General features: G+C 43.3%; 2 protein-coding genes and 3 long non-coding RNA genes across 6 annotated transcripts in view; 2 read left to right on the top strand and 3 right to left on the bottom strand.

The window, feature by feature from the left end:
- LOC145421845 (uncharacterized) overlaps positions 1-14,207 on the bottom strand; it is a 70,924-nt gene extending 56,717 nt beyond the window's left edge. The window contains exon 1 of the long non-coding RNA XR_013903203.1: positions 14,069-14,207. This is a non-coding gene — a long non-coding RNA (uncharacterized LOC145421845). The remainder of the gene's footprint in view (positions 1-14,068) is intronic.
- LOC145421936 (uncharacterized) lies at positions 7,452-12,749 on the bottom strand. Its single transcript, XM_080292931.1, has one exon. It carries the CDS (start codon positions 12,036-12,038, stop codon positions 7,452-7,454), a length of 4,587 nt encoding a protein of 1,528 aa, XP_080149057.1. The 5' UTR covers positions 12,039-12,749.
- Positions 12,757-13,204, bottom strand: LOC145421837 (uncharacterized). Its single transcript, XR_013903195.1, has 3 exons — positions 13,078-13,204; positions 12,934-12,993; positions 12,757-12,853 (listed from the first exon to the last, which is right to left on the bottom strand). It is a non-coding gene; the product is annotated as an uncharacterized LOC145421837 (long non-coding RNA).
- Positions 14,208-14,366: 159 nt separating the features above from the next.
- Positions 14,367-20,539, top strand: LOC145421836 (uncharacterized). Its single transcript, XR_013903194.1, has 3 exons — positions 14,367-14,887; positions 14,995-15,170; positions 17,246-20,539. It is a non-coding gene; the product is annotated as an uncharacterized LOC145421836 (long non-coding RNA).
- Positions 15,252-19,809, top strand: LOC145421824 (uncharacterized). 2 transcript variants are annotated; one of them, XR_013903180.1, is made up of 7 exons: positions 15,252-15,396; positions 15,507-15,600; positions 15,704-15,796; positions 15,871-16,097; positions 16,191-16,362; positions 16,460-16,587; positions 16,696-19,809. XR_013903180.1 is itself a non-coding variant. In XM_080292698.1 (7 exons), the coding sequence occupies exons 4-6, from the start codon at positions 15,996-15,998 to the stop codon at positions 16,525-16,527; spliced, it is 342 nt and encodes a 113-aa protein (XP_080148824.1). In that variant the 5' UTR covers positions 15,254-15,396; positions 15,507-15,600; positions 15,686-15,796; positions 15,871-15,995; the 3' UTR covers positions 16,528-16,587; positions 16,696-19,809. The 2 variants fall into 2 exon arrangements, 1 of the variants encoding a protein (XP_080148824.1); XM_080292698.1 differs by having other exon boundaries at positions 15,254-15,396; positions 15,686-15,796.
- Positions 20,540-20,566: the final 27 nt, after the last annotated feature.

A 20,566-nucleotide genomic window follows, 5' to 3' on the forward strand; every position in this document is an offset into this window, starting at 1 on the left:
CTTTAGGAAGAATCACAGTACTATCACAGCTGCAATTAGAGTGGTAAATGATATTACTATTGCACTTGATAAAAAACAACACTGTGCATCCCTTTTTATTGATTTGTCAAAAGCATTTGACACTGTTGATCATTGTATTTTAAAACTTAGACTCTTCCAGTCAGGACTCTCTGAGAGAGCAGTGGCATGGTTCTCAAACTACCTCAGTAACAGGACTCAGTGCATTAAATCTGACGGTCTATGTTCTGACTTTGTTACAGTGCACAACGGAGTGCCACAGGGTTCTGTATTAGGTCCCCTTCTATTTATCATTTACGTAAACAATCTTAGTCTACATGTGCCAGATGCAAACTTGCACTTCTATGCTGATGATACAGTTATTTACAGCTGTGGTTCAACTCTTGTCCAAGCCATCGACTCCTTGCAGAAAGCCTTTTCTGCTGTCCAGCACTCATTACATCAGCTTAAACTTGTTCTCAACGCAGACAAAACAAAGCTCATGTTGTTTTCTAAATCAAGGAGACGAGCCCAAACAATCCCATCAGTAACCACTCTTGAAGGTAATAAAATAGAGTTGGTTCACACCTATAAATATCTGGGAATCTTAATTGATGACTCGCTTACCTTCAAACCACATGTAGAGAATCTTGTGAAAAACCTGAAGTTAAAACTGAGATTTTATTTTCAAAATAAGTTGTGTTTCTCTTTTAATACAAAGAAGCGGCTTGTTGCTGCAACATTCTTGCCTGTGCTGGATTATGGTGATATTCTATATATGAATGCTTCTGCTCAATGTCTTCGAATGGTTGATTCTGTGTATCGTGCTTCTCTGAGGTTCATCACTAACCGTAAATTTCAGACTCACCACTGTGAGTTATACTCTCAGGTAGGATGGCCTGCTTTGGTAAGTCGGAGGAACTCTCATTTATACAGTTTTATATATAAGGCGATACTTGGGTTGCTGCCTTCTTATATATGTTCCCTGCTTGTAATGAAACATGCTGGTCGGTATTCTCTTCGTCCGCATGGTTACTTGTTGCTTTCTGTTCCATTTGCCCGAACTGAACTTGGTAAAAGAGCTTTTGTCCATTTAGCACCCTTGGCCTGGAACAAACTGCAGAAGGAATGGAAAATGACTGAATTCATTTCATTAAGTGATTTTAAATCTAAACTACGAATCCTTGAGGCCAAGTCCATAACATGCAACTGTTTCAATTAGATTGATTGTCATTTTAACTGACTTTTTATTTTATTTGAATTTTATTGAATTTTATTTTTTATTTTATTTGTATTCTTTCACTTATTGTTGCATGTGTGTTGTTGCTGCCTGTGTTTGAGTAATTTCTGTAACTGTGAGACATCTGCTGCTGCCTATCTTGGCCAGGTCTCCCTTGAAAAAGAGGTTTTTAATCTCAATGGGATCTTCCTGGTTAAATAAAGGTTAATAAATAAATAAATAAATAAAAAATGGACACTGTACATGTACTGTACAGCACGGCCCCTCCTGAGAACCCTCAATGTCTACATGCACTTAAAACTGGGTGGTGGGCACTATGGAACGCCAGGACTGCCATAATGAATTAATTAAATACATCATTAAATAATTAATTAAATGTGGCAATAATTAATTAAAATTGGAATTAATTACTTAAATAAATAGTTAGTTATTGACACATTTAATTAATTATTTATATATTTCACATTTTAATTAATTATTGACACATTTAATTAATTATTGACACATTTAATTAATTATTTAATGCTATATTTATTTATTTCATTTTGGCAGTCCTGGCGTCTGGCTGTCATCTTGAAATAATTTTATCTGTCAGCCTCACCCATCAAACTCAGGGGGCGGGGTTAACGCTGCCCATGCAGCTTCTCTAACATTTGATTGGTTGCCGTGCAAAGTAAGTCAAAACAGGTCGATCCTAGATAATCGATTGCTTGTGTAGACTTGGGGCAGCCAGGTATCCCAGAATGCATTTCAAATCACAGGCAGCAATGGTGGTGGTGTAGTTTTAAAATATCCCGTTTTTCTGTCACCAACTACACTTTTAACAGTGTTTTAGCTGCGAATGTCGCGCTGTAATCTTCACATGTCTGGTCAGGTTGTCAACATAGAACATGTTTGCAAAAGTGCTCAGATGTTTTCAGAGATTTCACTAGCTCTGCTAACAGTTAGCATGCAGAGTGCACCGAGGGGGTTACGTTAACCGGTTTGTTTACATATTCCACTCTCCGTGTTCCACATGTTGCATTCGCAGATTCTCATTTTCACCGAACGATCGTCTCTTTCCGCCTGGTCTTGTGTCTCTGTGCTTCTGTAACATAAAGAACGAGCTGACATTTTTCTCACGAAACCAGCAATCAGCTCAACAGACCCTCAGTTTACCTGCATGCAGACGGAGGTCAGACAACAATTTTACATGTATGATCTTAAAACAGGACACAGCCACTATACGTGCTGCACAGTAAAAAATGGAGTGTCAATATTTCAGTGTAAACCTATTTTAACCTAGAGAGAGTATATACAACTCTGTGAGGAGTAAACCAGCTCTAACGTCAGAGTTAAAAGTCAGTGTAAAGTTCTGTAGACACGGAGTGAAGACATAACTCCACACAGTGTTGATTAGTACCAGTCCGCAGGCGTGTGCGGTCTGAGAGCTACCACAGTCAGGTAAGTTAAGTTAACATTCCCATACTGGTAACATTGTTTAGTAAGTATTTTTAAACTAAATAGCTCTTTATAGTTACACTGATGTCGAGTTAGCAGCATTTACCCATAGGTTTAATGATATTGTCGAGTAGCTACATGCTAACCATTGCTAAAAGTTCAAATGTTCGTTATATTCTCACTGAGTTAAGATTAACCTAAAACATGTTAACTATGTATTTCTTCTAAGTGCAGCTTAGATAATATTATTGTCACATGTCTAATGGGATAGTTTTAGCAACTAAATTACCGTTTATTAGTAAGCTAATAATCACTAATTAGCTTCGAAGGAACTATCAGAAAAAGTGGGTAACATTACAATAAAGTTTACTCTACTGATTTATATTCTTTTAAGCAAATGCCAAAGGCTTACACTAATTTAGAATTAATTCAGATTCTTTTATATAAATTAATTGACAGCAATGTTAATGATATGTTAATATACAGTAATTGTTCACAGAAATAAAGCGAATTGCAGTAAGAGCGACCAATACTTGATAAGTAGACTAAAGTTATTAAACAATATTAGATGTTAGTCACACTTGGTCCATTTGCAGTAACACTGGTTGATAAAGGATCTTTATTAGCAGTTAATCTGTTACTTATTTCTTCATGCTGTAGCTGTTAAGTAATATTGACTTTTAACTGCTTCTATTTTGTATAAAAACTAAAGCTCTAAAGTACATCCACAGTTTTAAACTCTTTCCTTTATTATTTTTTTCTCTTTTGTTTTGTGAACAGAATATGTTGCTGCGTGTTTTGTTTGGTGGGGAGCAGAAGTATGTTAGGCTGTCTGACCAGGGGCCCGTTCTTCGTACCTCGCTAAGTAGGTTAGCCGGATTAGATTGTTGACGATTTCGCGTGATCCTGGATCAGTCGGTTCCCCGAAGCTCATCCGGGACTTGCTGTCATAGCAACAGAGCCGTAAGCGTAAACCTGCTCGGGAGCAGGTTTACTTTATGTAAACAGGATTAGATCGCGGCCACGCAGGTATGTCCGCTTCATTTATACGAAAGCAACAGCGATATTTTTCCACTGTTTCACCATAAATAAATATTATCAATGTAACTAAAGATAATGCAGCACTTGATCCTTTTATTGATGTCACACAGATACATACAGGTCATTTCCTAAAAAAGGGAAATGAACTATTAACATTCTATTACATGTATGTGATTATTACAGATGTAATTCATATTTCAGAGTAGTAATTGTAAATTACTTCGTGTAATCAAGATGAGAGACCACGGCTATAAAAGCGAAGGTGGATTTGGGAAGCCTGTCGCAGCCATGTCCTGTCCGTATACGCGACCAACCCATTGCGGAAGGTGAAAGATTGATAAGGAGAGTCCTCAGAATTCAGCGTATATTGCGGGACAGACAGGATCCTTTAGCTCAGCGCGACAGTGTGCTCATAGAGAGATATCGATCTTCCCGTGAGGATATTATTTACTTAACCAACTTGTTGACGAGGGGGTGCAGGACCACCACCTGTCTTTTTTTCCTCTGCCCTTTTCTTGGTTGCTGTTATGAACAAACTAACAGAGTATTACAGGCCAGTATTACCTTGCCAAGAGACGCAAAGCAATCTAAGAGATAAATATTACCATTCTGTAGAATACTCCTGTATTCCACTTTTACTTGTTCCCATGTTCTTGTGGGTCCTGTTGTGGCTCTAATGTGAAAGGGGATATAATATAACATATTATAATATAATATAATGCCATATGATATTGGACAATATAGTGTCATATGATAGATCTACCCTACCGCCTACTGGTGTTGGCCAGAGGGGCCAATGGCGCGATATGGCAGCCTGGCTACAACCGTAGCTGCCTCCACCAGTGTGTGAATGTGGGAGTGAATGAATAGTGGTATCGTAAAGCGCTTTGGGTGCCTTGGAAAGCGCTATATAAATCCAATCCATTATTATTATTATTATTAAATTACCTACGAGTTTGATTTGTCAGCAACTTTCTGCCAGCCCTCTCTCCTTGCTTTTGCAGCCTTTGCAGTGTTCTCTTGCGTTTTAATTAAACTCTGAAACTCCTGAAATCCCTCACTCATGAGTTCTTGCTCTGCTGCCGGAAAATACCGAGCACGCCCCTTGGACATTTTCGCCGACCAATCAGCGGGTTGCCGATCAATGTTTCTACTATCGATGCGTAGCCCCTTTTACAACACCCAGTGATGTCACATTCCTGCGTCCAGCTGTAGTAATCGTCAACAGCAGGTGTGTTCAGGGAACCGGATTAGCGAGCTCACGGTTAGCGCGATGATTTGATCTTGGATGTGTCATTTGATCTTGGATGTAGTAAGCGACGTACGAAGAACGGGCCCCTGGGCCCTATTTCAGAAAGCCGGTTTAGTGCAAACTCTGAGTAAGTATACCCTGAGTTAACGAAAACTCTGGGTTTTCGGTTTCACAAAGCGAGTTCAGATGAATCCTGAGTGAATCACTATGACGACACACTCCGTGAAGCTAACCTGCCCCCTAGCAGGTTTACCACAACTAACCCTGACTGTCTCCGCCTCTTTGTCGGAAACCTGACAGTAGGAAGTGTCGGACATGGCGTGCCCCTACCTCGAAGAGCCAGTAGATGTTGAAGCCCAAATTCTCCGCAGAGCTCTCCGCCGGGAGAGAGTGATTAGAGCGCGTTTGGACATTTGATCATTTCCTGATGATTTTCTGTGTGAACGTTACCGTTTTTCAGCACAATCTATAATTCATTTGAATAACATCCTCAGGCCTAATATTGCTCATGTGACACATCGCGGACATCCTCTCAGTTCTGTACATATTATTTGTATTGCACTTCGTTTTTTTGCAAACGGGAGCTTTCTGTATAATATTGGTGACGCTGAGCACGTTTCCAAGGCTACCGTCTGTCGGGCAGTCAGGAATGTTACAGTTGCACTGAAACGTCTCCTGCACTCGTCTGTGGTGTTCCCCGGTCATAGACCCACAAGATTTGTCAAAGAGGGATTCCACAAAATTGCAGGTATCAGGATGAACAAAACTCAATTCATGATGTGGTGATACTTGAACTACTACTTAAATTTTACATTTATTTTCAGGGTTCCCAGGCGTGATTGGCTGTATAGATGGCACTCACATTCCAATCATTGCTCCTTCAGTAAATGAAGGAGACTATGTGAACAGGAAGTCTTTCCACAGCATTAATGTACAGGTACATAGTTCCCTGTAGCATTTCAAACTAACAAATTATTTCATTATAGTAATGGATGCTAATTTGTGTTCTCTGCACTGTGAAGATCATATGTGATGCTGCCAACATTATGACAAATGTGGAAGCCAAGTGGCCAGGCTCTGTTCATGACTCACGAATTTTTTGTGAATGTACACTGAGCACAAAATTTGGACATGGTGAGTTGAAAATACTTTAAAATATATAAAGACCAATTGCTACAGGGACATTTGAACTGAAGTGTATCCTTCTGTCTTAGGAGAGTTCACTGGCTACTTGCTTGGTGATAGGGGGTATCCATGTTTACCCTATTTGCTTACCCCTTACCCTGACCCTGAACCGGGCCCACAGCAGCGATATAATCTGGCTCATTGCAGGACAAGAGCCAGAGTTGAAATGACTATCGGAATGCTTAAGGCCCGGTTCCAGTGCCTTCAAAGACTCAGGGTCACCCCAGAAAGGGCATGTGACATTATTGTGGCATGTGTGATTCTTCACAACATTGCCACAATTAGAGGAGAACACTGTCCTTCTGAACCAAACATCAGCAGTGATCCAAACCATGAACATCCTGACCCTCCCACGGACATACAAGATGGAAGAGCAGTCAGAGACACCATATGTCACAATCATTTCCTTTGACCCATCATCTCAACATGTTGAAAGAAGAATAAACAGATTTTTTGTTCAACTGGCTTTATTGGTCGCCTGTATTTCCTGTACACAAAGTATTAATAAGTATATTATTATGTATAAGTATATAACACTGAAATAATTCGTCCATCTCTGACCACTTCACCCACCCTTAACTGATGTTCTAGCAGTAAAATCTCAATCTTGGTGTCACGGGGTCCCCTTCCAGACCTCTCCCGGACAAACACAGGCGTAGTCGGTAAGGTATTAGTGTGGATACTTTATTTGAAACGGCCTCCCCAGTGCATAAAAAGATGGTTACAAAGACATAAAACTGAGATCCGCGCTACACAGCCTGTATGTTACAACACACTCCCCTTCATATCCGGCTCGCCGTCTCTTATATCCCGTAACCCCTCCCCCTTGGCGTCACCACCAATTCTTTATTCTAACTTTAATCCCCGTCTCCCTCCCCCAGAATTTCTTTTTCATTATACACTCACAAAACATATACATTGATACAGGCTCTCAACTATTTCCCGGAAGTCTACCCGACTTCATATACACATTAACGGCCCACGTAATGAGGCCATTCTCATGACGGTCCAGACACACGTGAACTCATTATTTAAACCCCACACCCCCATACCATCGGCTTGCGTCACCCTGCACGATTGGCGATCCCCCCGCACGTCTCCCCGACCGACGCCCTTAACAAGTAAGTGGGAACCAAAATCTAGCCACCCCCGATGCGGCTCACAACTTGCTCCTCACCCCTTTTATTCCTCTACTCGGTCGTCAGAAAGATACGCCGCCCCGGGTGCCAAATCGAACTAATGGTGGCGATCTAATGGTGGCGGTGCCATACTCAGCGGACTCTGCCTTGAGACGGGTCACTCCGTCACATCATCCCCTTCCCCCCGGAGGTTGGCGATGTGCGGCAACCTAGAGAGGTAATCCGCCACCACATTGAGTGTACCTGGTCTGTGCCGGATGGCGAACCTGAAAGGTTGCAGTGAGAGGTACCAGCGTGTAAGTCTGCTATTATGATCCTTCATGGACTGGATCCAGGTAAGCGCCCGATGATCAGTCTCCAACACAAACTCTCTTCCCAGTAAGTAATACCGGAGTTTCTCCAGCGCCCACTTAATCGCCAGAGCCTCCTTCTCCACCGTCGAGTAATTGGTCTCCCGCGGCAGCAGCTTGCGGCTCAGATATAGGATCGGGTGCTCCTCGCCCGGGTCCCCTTGAACCAACACGGCTCCCAGGCCGCTCTTGGAGGCATCCACCTGGACCAAAAACTGCTTCTTAAAGTCCGGACTCCAGAGCACGGGGGTCGAACACAGGCATGTTTTCAGTCCCTGGAACGCCTGTTCACATGCTGCGGTCCATATGACCGGATTTCGTTGGTTCTTCCCCAGTAATGTCGTCAGCGGCGCCGCCATTGTTGCAAACTGGGGCACAAACCTTCGGTACCAACCAACCAGTCCCAGGAAAGCCCGCACCTCCTTCTTGGTGCGAGGCCGAGGACAATTCTGGATAGCTTCCACCTTATCCAGCTGCGGTCGCACCTCTCCTCGTCCCACCTGGTAACCCAAGTAGCGAGTCTCCTGCCGCGCCCATTCACACTTCGAGGGGTTCAGAGTCAGCCCGGCCTTATGAATTCTTCCCAAGACCTCCGACAAATGCTGCATATGCTCCTCCCACGTGTGGCTGAAGATGACGACATCATCCAGGTAGGCGGCGCTATAACCGTCACAGCCCTGTAACAACTTGTCCATCAGCCTTTGGAAGGTAGCCGGTGCCCCATGTAGGCCAAAGGGCATCACGGTAAACTGGAAGAGCCCGGCAGGGGTCCTGAAAGCAGTGTACGGCCTCGACGTCTCCTCCAGTGGCACCTGCCAGTAGCCTTTGCACAAGTCCAAAGTGGTGATATACTGGGCAGCCCCAATCTTCTCCAGTAAATCCTCAATTCGCGGCATGGGGTACGCATCAAACTCGGAGATGGCATTTAGCTTTCGAAAGTCGATGCAGATGCGTAAAGAGCCATCCTTTTTGAAGATAATGACCACCGGGCTGCACCATTCGGAGCAGGACGGCTCGATCACTCCAAGCTCCAGCATCTTCTCCACCTCCTGTCGCAGCTTCTCCACCAAGTGTTGCGGAACCCGATAGGGCCGTTGCCGGATGGGCTGTCCCTCTTTTAGCCGGATCACGTGTTCAACCAAGGTAGTCCGACCTGGGTTAACGGAACACAGCGAAGGCGTCTCCTGCAGAATTTTCAGTAGCTCCGCAGCCTGCTGTGAGGTCAGATGAGTCAATACCGGAGACCTTGAATCCGTAGCCTGCTCAGGTTCACTCTGTCCTCCTCCGTGCACCACCCTGGCCATCAGTGCCTCCCTCGGAGCCGGACGGGGCTGCTCCACCCATTCCTTCAGGAGGTTCACATGGTAGGTTTGTTTCGGTTTCTTTTTTCCCGGATGATGGATCTCATACGTCACTGGTCCCATTCGGCGAAGCACGATATAGGGCCCTTGCCATTTCGCCAGCAGTTTACTGTTGGAAGAAGGGAGAAGTAACAGCACCTTTTGTCCGGGCTGAAACTCACGTTGCCGGGCCTGTTGGTCATACCAGATCTTCTGGCTTTGTTGAGCATCCCGCAGATTGGCTTCGGCCTCGGCCTGGTACCGCTCCAACCGCTCTCTCATCTCCAGCACAAACTGCACCACCCCTTTCTCATTTGGAGCCACGGTCGAAGACTCCCACCCCTTTCGAACGAGATCAAGCGGCCCCTGTACCTCCCACCCATACAGTAACTCAAAGGGGGAGAACCCCGTGGACGCCTGTGGAACCTCTCTATACGCGAACAAAAGAAAGGGTAACCACTGGTCCCAATCTTTTCCCGTGTCTGACACAAACTTCTGTAACATCCGTTTGAGAGTCTGATTAAACCTCTCCACCAACCCATCTGTCTGTGGATGGTACGGTGACGTCTTGATGGCCGAAACGCCTAACTGAGTGTGGAAGAGCTGCATTAACTTCGACGTAAAGTTAGTCCCTTGGTCGGTCAAAATCTCATCAGGTATCCCCACCCGAGAAAACAACTGTATCAGTGCGCGCAGAACATTAGGGGCTGTGATCGCTCGCAACGGAAACGCCTCTGGGAAACGGGTCGCGTAATCACACACCACCAATATGTACTGATAACCCCGACCACTTTTTACTAACGGACCCACAATGTCCATAGCTACCCTACGGAAGGGGATAGAGATGACCGGCAAGGGTTGTAGCAGAGCCCGATCCGATTTGCGCGCTGGGCAAGTTTTCTGACACACAGGGCATGCACGACAGTACTTCTGTACATCCGTATACATTGACGGCCAAAAGAAACGCGTACTAACCCGTAAATAGGTTTTTTGGCGACCCAAATGGCCTGCCCAGGGGAGGGTATGAGCTAAATGCAGAATGAGAGGTCTACAACTAGCAGGGATCACAAGCCGCTGGTGGTCCCCATCAACTGCATACAACACATTTTTCTCAACCACAAACTTCTCTTTTCCTCCCCATTTCCCTGTTCCCCCTTCAGGCACATTAGCAAACAACACTTCCAACGTCTCATCCTCCCTTTGCAACACAGAAATATTTTCAGGTACATCCCATTTCATGTTCTTATTGCCCGGTCCCTGGGACCATAGCTGCTTCTCAAAGCGGCGTTGGCGACGAGATTTTCTCGGCCCTTTCGTGCCACCCTCGCACAGACTACTGTCCAAGTCTGGCAGGGGTTGGCATCCCGCCTTCGCCTGGGCCCTAGTGACCACTGGGCCTAACACCTTCATTTGAACATTCCCCGTTTCCCTCCCTTTTGTCTCTGTGTCCCGCTCTTCTTTTTCTTGCAACAAATCCATAAGCACAGGCACATCCATCCCCAGAATAACCTCTACCGGCAAATTCTGTACCACCCCAACAGACAATAAATATGGCTGGTCATTAATAGTCACTGTTATTTCCACCTTTGGGTAGGGATGTTTGTCACCATGCACACATAACACTTCTTCTTGTCGACTATAGTCCACACAGTTCACTGGTACCAAGCTTTGCTTAATTAATGACATAAAACTACCAGTGTCCAGCAAAGCAGTAACCTGCTGCCCATTTACCCTTACAGTTTTATAGCGTTGCCCCTCAGCTGGCTGGACCTTTGTTGGTTCCGCCTCCAGCCGAGGTGCATAGCAGGCCCCAGTGACTTTGGCCTTCCGGATGGGGCACACCGAGGCTTTATGGCCTGGCTGCTGGCAGTAATAACAAAGAAAGTCCTTACCCGCTCCTCGTAGAGTGGATACCTTGGGGGCCCCGGATGGCTCGGGGTTACTCTCCCGCTTCGGCAGACCCGCGGATTGCGGGGACGATCGCTGTGGCGTCCCAGCTGAGCGGACCGGGGCCGCTCCTCTCCGCGCATTGAAATACTGCGTCACCAACTTGGCTGCGGCCAGTCCGTCCGCGGGCTCATGCTCCCTCACCCAGGTCCTCACCTCCCCTGGAAGAACTCGAATTAGCTGCTCCAAAATAATCGCTTCTCCCATCTCGTCCTTCGTATGCTGCTCTGGTCGAAGCCAGCGCCGGTACAGTCCTTTCAGCCGGTAGTACGTCTCGGTGGGGCTCTCCCCAGGTGGAATAATATTAGAGCGAAACCGCTGCCGATACGTCTCCGGGGAAATGTCAAATTTAACTAACAAGGCAGCTTTTAAATCCTCATAACAGTGGGCTCTTTCTTCATCCATTGCGGTATAGGCCTCCAACGCCTTCCCCGCTAGCAACGGAACTAGCCGACAGGCCCATTCATTCTCCGGCCATCTCCAGGTTCTGGCCACTCGCTCAAAGCGCAACAAATAGTTCTCAATATCTTCCCCCATCTGGTACGGTGGAATCTTTGGCCCCTCCGATCGCCTCCACTCTCCGCCCGTCTGGTCGAGGCTGCTTGTCGTTGCCAGGGACTGGCGAGCCGGTTCCTCCAGTAACGACGGCCGGTATTCTCGCTGCCGGGCCGGGGTAGGCAGCACCATCCTGGGGCTACTCGCTGTTACCGTGCTCGGTGTAGCCGTAGCGGCCGTAGTGCTAGCTCCCGCTAACACTTGCCCTGAGCTCTGCTGACTAGCTGAATCCGCCGGCAACAGCGCATTAGGAGAGGGAACGGTCCTCAGCCCCCTGAGTTCTGCCAATAACACCGTCTCTCTCCTTTGCTGTCCCGCCAGGAAGTCCCTCATCATCGCAATCAGTTCTCCATCACGTGCTGCGGTCGAGGTTGTAGGCAACTCCGGACCAATCCTGCCGGAAATCTCCTCCTCCTCTGCTGAAGAAGATGACGCCGGCACTGTGTCCCACGCCAGCTCCTCTGCTGTCTTCTCCCCCGGAAGCTCATGCTGCTGGGACCGCAGCCCTGTGCGCTTCGCTGGGAGGCGCGTTTTCCTCTTCCGACTAGCCATCCCACTTCTGACACCATATGTCACGGGGTCCCCTTCCAGACCTCTCCCGGACAAACACAGGCGTAGTCGGTAAGGTATTAGTGTGGATACTTTATTTGAAACGGCCTCCCCAGTGCATAAAAAGATGGTTACAAAGACATAAAACTGAGATCCGCGCTACACAGCCTGTATGTTACAACACACTCCCCTTCATATCCGGCTCGCCGTCTCTTATATCCCGTAACCCCTCCCCCTTGGCGTCACCACCAATTCTTTATTCTAACTTTAATCCCCGTCTCCCTCCCCCAGAATTTCTTTTTCATTATACACTCACAAAACATATACATTGATACAGGCTCTCAACTATTTCCCGGAAGTCTACCCGACTTCATATACACATTAACGGCCCACGTAATGAGGCCATTCTCATGACGGTCCAGACACACGTGAACTCATTATTTAAACCCCACACCCCCATACCATCGGCTTGCGTCACCCTGCACGATTGGCGATCCCCCCGCACGTCTCCCCGACCGACGCCCTTAACAAGTAAGTGGGAACCAAAATCTAGCCACCCCCGATGCGGCTCACAACTTGCTCCTCACCCCTTTTATTCCTCTACTCGGTCGTCAGAAAGATACGCCGCCCCGGGTGCCAAATCGAACTAATGGTGGCGATCTAATGGTGGCGGTGCCATACTCAGCGGACTCTGCCTTGAGACGGGTCACTCCGTCACACTTGGTCTTTTGGATCTGCTGCTTGAAGTGTTCCATTTCCAAGTCACATTTTTTTATTTTCTTGATCAAATGGGTCTTGTACAGCTGCTTTACAGGGAGCTATTGAAACAGAAAATAGCATTGACATTCATAGTACATGCCTACTTAGGTTGGTTGTAAATCAGTGCTGAACATCTTACTGAGGAAAGGTTTGTTGGAGACGTGGCTGGACCCTCTTCCTCTTCATTTCCATCATCACTCTGTTAGAGACATAGAAAGTCCATGGTTTTATTATAGTACCACATTTTATTCAATTGTTATATTTTCCATTGTAAGATGTAAACCTCATAAAGTGTCTCTGTTGCTTCCTCCTCTGTAACAGCTGTCAATGTTTCTTCATTATTTTCCTGTAGTAAAGAAATTAACAACATTGCTGTTCTACTGTAAACTCATATAATCTGTGGAGTATTAAGAGTACTCATAACTGCATGTTGGTCTGGCTCAACAGGAGGCTGCACCAGATGCAGTACACCATCACCATCAACTGATAGAATATGAGGTTTATACAGGTCACTTATAACTTACAAGGGACCAAATGGCAATTAACAAACATACCAATCACCTTACACTTCATTGTCATTATGCTCTCAAAGACAACCAAGACTGAGGGAAGGCAAAATCAGTAGGAAAATAACTTCACTACAAAATAATTCATTATGGTAAAGAGTTTATCAAATGAATGAGTAGCACTGCAAAGGTGACTGTGAAGAAAGGATGTATGCACATCATGTATTATTTTGAATTTACCTCTTATGTAGGCACTTGTGTCTTGCGGGGTTACTGACTCAGAGGATGTCCCCGCAGAGATGCCTTCAGCCACAGGGCGCCCACTGTTTTGGCTGAGGGCCAACTGCTCAGCCTCTGTGAGTGGTGGTGGTGGAGGACCCCCACCTGTTTTTCGGGCCTCCGCTTTTTTTCTGTTGGCTATAACGGGTCACATTTGAGCATACAGAGTAAGCAAATATGTACTTGTAATGTGCTCAGATAATTTCAATAAGTGCTTACAGAAGGAAAATTAATGTAGCCTCTAACTGCAATTGATTTACATGGGACAAACAGACCAAGCACTATGGCTCATAATACAATTACACCTTACCTGTTTGGACTATATTTTTATATTTCATTTTTACTTGCTGCCAGGAACGTTTGGGGCCTGTTGGGTTGCACCTGCGCTCACATCACGTCACAAAATAAAATGTATAAAATAACAAATAAAATAAAATAACGTGTTAAATGGGTGGAAATCCCTAGATCAATGTTTAAAGTAACACTCACGCATTGACTCTGTCGGCTATGTTTTGCCATGCATGCTCCCTTTGTTTTGCAGCTGAGGCTGTGTTACTTTTTTTCCGCAAAATTTGCATGTTATCGGCATATGCTGCCATCAGAATTTCGGCCTCAAGCGCTGTAAAATACATTGACCGCGCCTTCTTTCCCTCCGTCTCCATGGTGACTCGCTTAATCTGTGCTCCACTAATCAGGGCTTTATGTATCCTCGTGCGCGCGCTTGACTTGGGGTTAAAGCAACTCCGCGTTGATTGAACTGATTGTTATCAGCCTTTCTGAAACCGAATATTCCGAGTTGGACAGTTCGGGGTTACTCAACCCTGAGTATCGTTTTTCACTCTGAGTTTTCTAAACCGGCTTCCTGAAATAGGGCCCTGACATTTGATGCTTTCATGAAAGAAGGTTAGAATATCAGGATAAAACAAGATAACAACGTTTACCTGGTCAATAAACAAGCTTAATTATATTCTAAGTCAACTACCTAAGTTGATAATTGTTTCTACTTCAACAATGAATGAGAATTACCTATATTCTTAAGCTTCATCTCATCAATATTTTGTGAAGACATAGCCTTACTCTACCATTTGATAAGAAAATGCATGGCCTTTTTTTTTTTAACAATTTCTGTAACATTTCTTTTCTCTTACCTTACTTCAGTGTGCCTAAAATTTAACATACCAGAAGGCAGACAGCTAGATATGAAGGTGTTTGACCAGTCTGACACAGAAGTAGACGCAGAGGTGTTTGAAGAAATAGTGAAGGGGTCACCTGTAACCTTCCGAGTCATGCTGAGCAATGAAGAACTTGGTAATCACTCACATACGTATATGTTTATATGAAATTTAAAGGTTGAGATTGAAGCATTAACAGTTAAATTTAATGCTTCTGCTTTGGTCATGTTCCTTAATGCACAGGTGTATCTCTGTCATCATCATCTTCTCCATCGGATGATGCAATCATTCTAAACTTCACAATGTGTGAACCTCCTGAAGAAGCAGCAACCACTGAAGGAAGACCACCTAAAAGGCCATGCCATATAAACTATGAGGCAAAAGCTGTGGGTAGTGAACATTGTTAGTCTAATTTGCATGTTTGATGTGAAGTGTTTTTATGTAATCGTTTTCCAGTTTTTCTCAAGGTTTAAAAAATTTCTGACTTCATATTTTATGTCTATTTAAGTTGATTGAAAAAATCCTAACAACAAAGCCTGGTGGTGAACACATCATACAAGAGTATGCAAAAACCAAATCTCTGACAGATGCAACTAGAAGACAGATGATAAACATACTTGCTGCTGAGATGACAGAAGCACATGGGTAAGAATCATAAATGTAGTCTATAAAGAAACATTTTTAGTATTGTATTATTTTTAATTGTGATGTTCAATGCCAATTGAGTGACGGTCATCACTGAATTTATACATTAGGACATCTCCCCCTAAAAGTGTAAGAGTGATGTATGCGCAGGGGATTGTTGCTCTGTTTCCATATCTGGAAGACCCATATTCACAACATGGATATGTAAGTAAAGGGGACTTTGCAACATTAAACACATAGTTGCCCTCAGAAATGTTGATAACATTCTGCTTGTATTTAATTACATAAGAACATTACTATGATCCAGAGAGCGGTTCAGGATACCTTGCGTGGCGGTTGAAGACAATTCAAAGAAAAGCTGCAGAGGAAAGAAGTGTCTCACTTTCCAAATCTCCTAAAAGTAAGTTCACTTGTGATTTAAATGATTCTGATCTAATTTGTAGGCAGGAGTCAATCAAATTGTTTTTTCTTAAGTTGGCGGGCCAGGCCGTGGTCGATCCAGACCACTCACCACTGAGACAGTGTTATCAGATGAGGATGTAAAAGCAGCTATTGCTCTTTTGAGACACTCTGCTGATGAAGACACTATCCGTGAAAAGATGAAAGCTACCTTCATTTATCGGCATTCAATGGTCAGCGATGATAAGAATGCAGCAGATGTCTTCATAGTCTTCCCGCGGTTTCTGGACACACCAGGACTGGTAAGACATCTTCATTTGTTGAATCACTGAAATATTCCATGCAGCTTGCAATTTCACTCATTACACCTCTTATCTTCTATTTTTGCATTATAGATAGAACAAGATTTCAGACTCCTGTTTGATGAGGTCACTGCCAACAAATTCTTGGAGAGGTGGCCCATCGATCTCAAATCAAAGATTGTAAAGGAAAGTCATGGACTTGTACCCACCTCGGAGCTCTTGGAGTTGATGTGCAATGCTGAGTCAGCTACTGAAGTTGAGAATGGTATGACTGACTGTTTTTATTTGCCATTGTTGGTTATATAGGCAATTCTGTCTATCGAATGTATTTTTGGAGTAATTCTTTGTTTATTCGTCTGTAGGCTGGGACAGTGACATGTCTGCTATCTTGCTGCTGCTACATCTGCTACCGCCATCTGCACAAGGGTGAAAGAGACCAGGAAAGATGTCTGCATCTCAAGCTGTCGATAACCTCATCAAATTCCTAAAGGTATGTTATTTAAAATATATATTCCATCACCGCCATTGTAATGTACAGTAAGGTGATCTAATCTAATGGGATAGTCACTAAATACTGCTGTTTAATGTGTTGTTGTAGGCTGGAACCAGTGTACAGCAGCATCTAGACAACATCACCCGAAGCAGTCAGCCCTACCTTCTTGCTCAGGGACCCACAAGAAGCAGCATCCACACCTTCTTCATTGTGATTGACAAGCATGCACTTCCATGTAAAGCGACAGGTTCAGTAGGAGCCCTTGATGAACTCTTTAAGGCCCATTATGTCTTTGATACGTCATACAGTTCATCCCTGACCAACTTTTTCACTTTTCTGCAAACAACCATTTACAACATTGATGTTGGGGAAACAAAGGAAACTCCCAGAGTTGCGAGCAAGAATGGTGCGTTAGTATCCATTGAGATCAAAATAATGAAGTGCTTTCTTTGCAAAAGTGATCATGGTAGACCAAACAGCCTTGTAAAACACCTTAAGGTAATTCATGGTCTCTGTACTGGGAGGACACTATATCTCAAATGTGGCCAAGTGGGATGCTCACGTTCTTTTAGTAGTTTTTCTGGCTTTAGAAAGCACCTGAACAAATGCCACGTAAGCAGTTCATTTGATTCTGCAGAACTAGATTTTTCACCAGTTCAAAGTGTTACGGACACAAGTACTACTGCTAATGTTGATGTGGTGCCTGAACATTTAGAGCATAGGTGTCAAACTCTGGCCCGCGGGCCAGATTTGGCCCGCAGCCTGATTACATTTGGCCCGCGAAGCCATACCAAATTACTATTAGAGCTGGCCTACTGGTAGTATACAGTTAATATATATATTGTTTAGTATTAAGCTTTGCTTGTTCCATATTCAGGTTTTCAGCAAAACTTGTTTGAGTCCATAAAAAAAGATTCATTCTTATATCTAGAGGAAGATTTTTTTTTTCAATAAATATTAATGTTAGCCCGCGACTTTGTTCCAGTTTTGAATTTTGGCCCACTGTGTATTTGAGTTTGACACCCCTGATTTAGAGGCTGAGTCGGAATTATCTTCAGCAGACCTTGTAAATAGTTGTGCAGCTGTTATTTCTGATCTAAAGGCAGCAGGTGTAGGCCAAAGTGTAGTGAATTCTGTAGTGAATTCCATGGAAGAGATTGTTCAAGATATCCAACAACATGCTAAAGAAACAGTCATTAAGCATGTATTTAGTAATGAAAGAGAAACAGAAATGTGCAAGAAAGTTGAAGCATGTTTTGATGAGTTAGAGAATCCTTTCTCAGTTCTTAATTCTGAGTACAAGAGGTCAAAATATTTATCAGACAAGTGGGAAACTGTAGAACCAGTTGAATGTGTAATTGGCTCAAGATTTGACACAAGGCGAAATAAAAAGACTGGAACATATGATCAGGCAGTTGTTCAAGATAAATTCATGTATGTTCCAGTTTTATCAACATTGGAATCAATATTTAAGAGTCAGCATGTTGGAGAAATGTTGAAAAAATCAGACACTTGTGATTCAAGACGCAGAGATATTTGTGATGGATCTCTATTGAAGACACACCCTCTTTTTTTCAACAGAAAAGCACACAGTTCAGATCCAAATGTTCTATGATGACTTTGAGGTTGCAAATCCTCTTGGTTCCAAGCGAGGTATTCACAAGTTGGGTGCAGTATATTTTACCTTAAGAAACTTCTCTCCCAAATGGAATTCTTTTTTGGCCAACATACACCTTTGTGCCTTATTTCATGCACAAGATCTGAAACGTTATGGTTTTAGTGAAATTCTTGTTCCTATTGTTCGAGACATTAAAGTGTTAGAGAGCGATGGTATTGAGATTCCACTATTCGGTGGTTATGTTCGTGGTAGTGTGGTACAGGTCACTGGTGATAATTTAGGCTTACATAGCTTGTTTGGTCTGGTGGAGTCTTTCAGTGCAAGGTACTGTTGCAGGTTTTGTTTAGCTGATAAAGATGACTTTCAAACAGAATTCTCTGAAGATTTCCCCCAAAATAGTGTTGCGCACCAAAGACAACCACACTGCTCACTGTCAGGAAATGTCTAATAATCCATTGCTTCCTTATGTTTTTGGTGTAAAGAGTTCATGCTTATTGAATTCACTGACATATTTTCACACAACTGAGAACTTCTCAGTTGATGTGATGCATGATGTTTTGGAAGGAGTGGCCCAGTACAAACTGAAGTTATTGTTTTTGTATTTAAAAGAACAACATCTTACATTGGGAGAAGTGAATTTGAGAATACAAAGTTTTGATTATGGATTCATGGAGAAAAACAATAGGCCAGTAGCTGTGAATTTAGGTGGAGAGTCTAATGATCTGGGACTGAATGCTATTCAGACATGGTGCTTACTGAGGAATGTTCCCCTCATGTTTGGAGATTTGGTAACCTCTACTGACCAACATCGGGGCCTACTACTTTTATTACTACAGATAGTTAACATTGTATTTTCTCCTATGTTATCTCAAGGTATGTGTGTATATTTAAAACATTTGATTGTGGAACACCACAAACTGTTCAAGATGTTGTATCCCCAGAAAAAACTTTTACCAAAGCACCATTTTCTTATCCATTATCCTCGCTGCATCCAAAAAATAGGGCCTGTACTTCATAGTTGGTGCATGCGCTATGAAGGTAAGCACAATTTTTTCAAGAAACTGCTCAAATCATTCAAAAATATCACCAAAACGCTGGCCAAAAAAACACCAGAATTATATGGCATACATTTGGCAATCTTCAACAACCTTTAGTCGGTTAGACATTGGTCCAGGAAAAATGGTGTCTTTAGATATGGTAAAAGGAGGTTCTGGAATTGCAATAGCAATGCAACTGCCCAATAGAGTTCAAGTTATGAAAGTGAACTGGGCTAAACAGAATGGTATTGTTTACCGCCCGCATTTGGTTATTTGTGGCAAAGTAGTGTCTGAAATGCCTGTGTTTTACCAGATTGAGTCAGTTCTGATAATACATGAGAAACTGGTACTTCTCATTTTGCCATTATGTACAGTAGCCTTTCAAGAACATTTCCATGCTTATGAGTTGACCAGGACAAAGCAAGATTTAGTTGTCTTTCATGTTGACAGCCTGCATTATCCCAGGCCTTTTGACATACAATTGTCGTATGGAGTGAATGACAACTGTCATTACTTACTGTCATTTGTAAGAGTTTGTTATGCTAATAAATGCTGTTACTGTAACCTGTATGTTTGTAGTTATTTTCATAATATAGGATAGATCACAGCCATTTAGAAATATAGCATCATATGATAAATATGAAAAAATAATGAAAATGAAATATTATTACACATTAGAGTGAACTTGGACTAAAAATAACTCTATAAAGTGAAATCATATTACTCTAAACAGTGTGAATAACCCTCAGTGTTAAATATTTTTACACATTTTGTTGTTAATTTTGACACTAAACTGAGTAGAATTAACACTAAAAAGTTAACACTGGCCATAGAGTAAATTTTACCCTAATTTTGAGTGGGACCAAATGTTATCTGAAACAGAGTTAAAATCAACTCTCTAAGTGTAAAATTGACAGTTTTTTACTGTGTGGCCTCATATCAAATGTGAAGGCAGAATGAGTCTACGTTTGACGTTTGTTTATATCTAATCTTCCTTTTCAAACATTTAAACAGCAGCGAGTCTGCAGCTGAGGGAACACAAACTCAAATTGTCGGAACAGGTTTGCTCGTTTCTTGGATTCATTTGGTGATTTATTAAATGTATAACTGTTATTCTAATCTGCTGCTGGGTCTCTTACACTTTTCTTTATGCTGTATATTTTCACGTCTCTGGAATAGTTGGCAGTTAGTCAGCTGGGAAACTCTGCATATCGTGGATATGCTGACCTCGCTCCGTGGTGTACAGGGCCGTTTACCCTCATGATTAATATTCACAATAAAAATATTAGCCGAACATCATGAAGTCTGTATGTGTTTCATA

The sequence above is a fragment of the Astatotilapia calliptera genome, chromosome 18 (assembly GCF_964374335.1).
Source record: "Astatotilapia calliptera chromosome 18, fAstCal68.1, whole genome shotgun sequence".
NCBI lineage: Eukaryota > Metazoa > Chordata > Actinopteri > Cichliformes > Cichlidae > Astatotilapia > Astatotilapia calliptera.

Coding starts and splice junctions, on each gene's coding strand:
- LOC145421936 (XM_080292931.1), bottom strand. CDS start 12,038: ATGGCTAGTCGGAAGAGGAAAACGCGCCTCCCAGCGAAGCGCACAGGG.
- LOC145421824 (XM_080292698.1), top strand. CDS start 15,996: ATGAAAGCTACCTTCATTTATCGGCATTCAATGGTCAGCGATGATAAG. Junction 16,098..16,190: donor TTCTGGACACACCAGGACTG/GTAAGACATCTT, acceptor TTTGCATTATAG/ATAGAACAAGATTTCAGACT. Junction 16,363..16,459: donor AGCTACTGAAGTTGAGAATG/GTATGACTGACT, acceptor ATTCGTCTGTAG/GCTGGGACAGTGACATGTCT.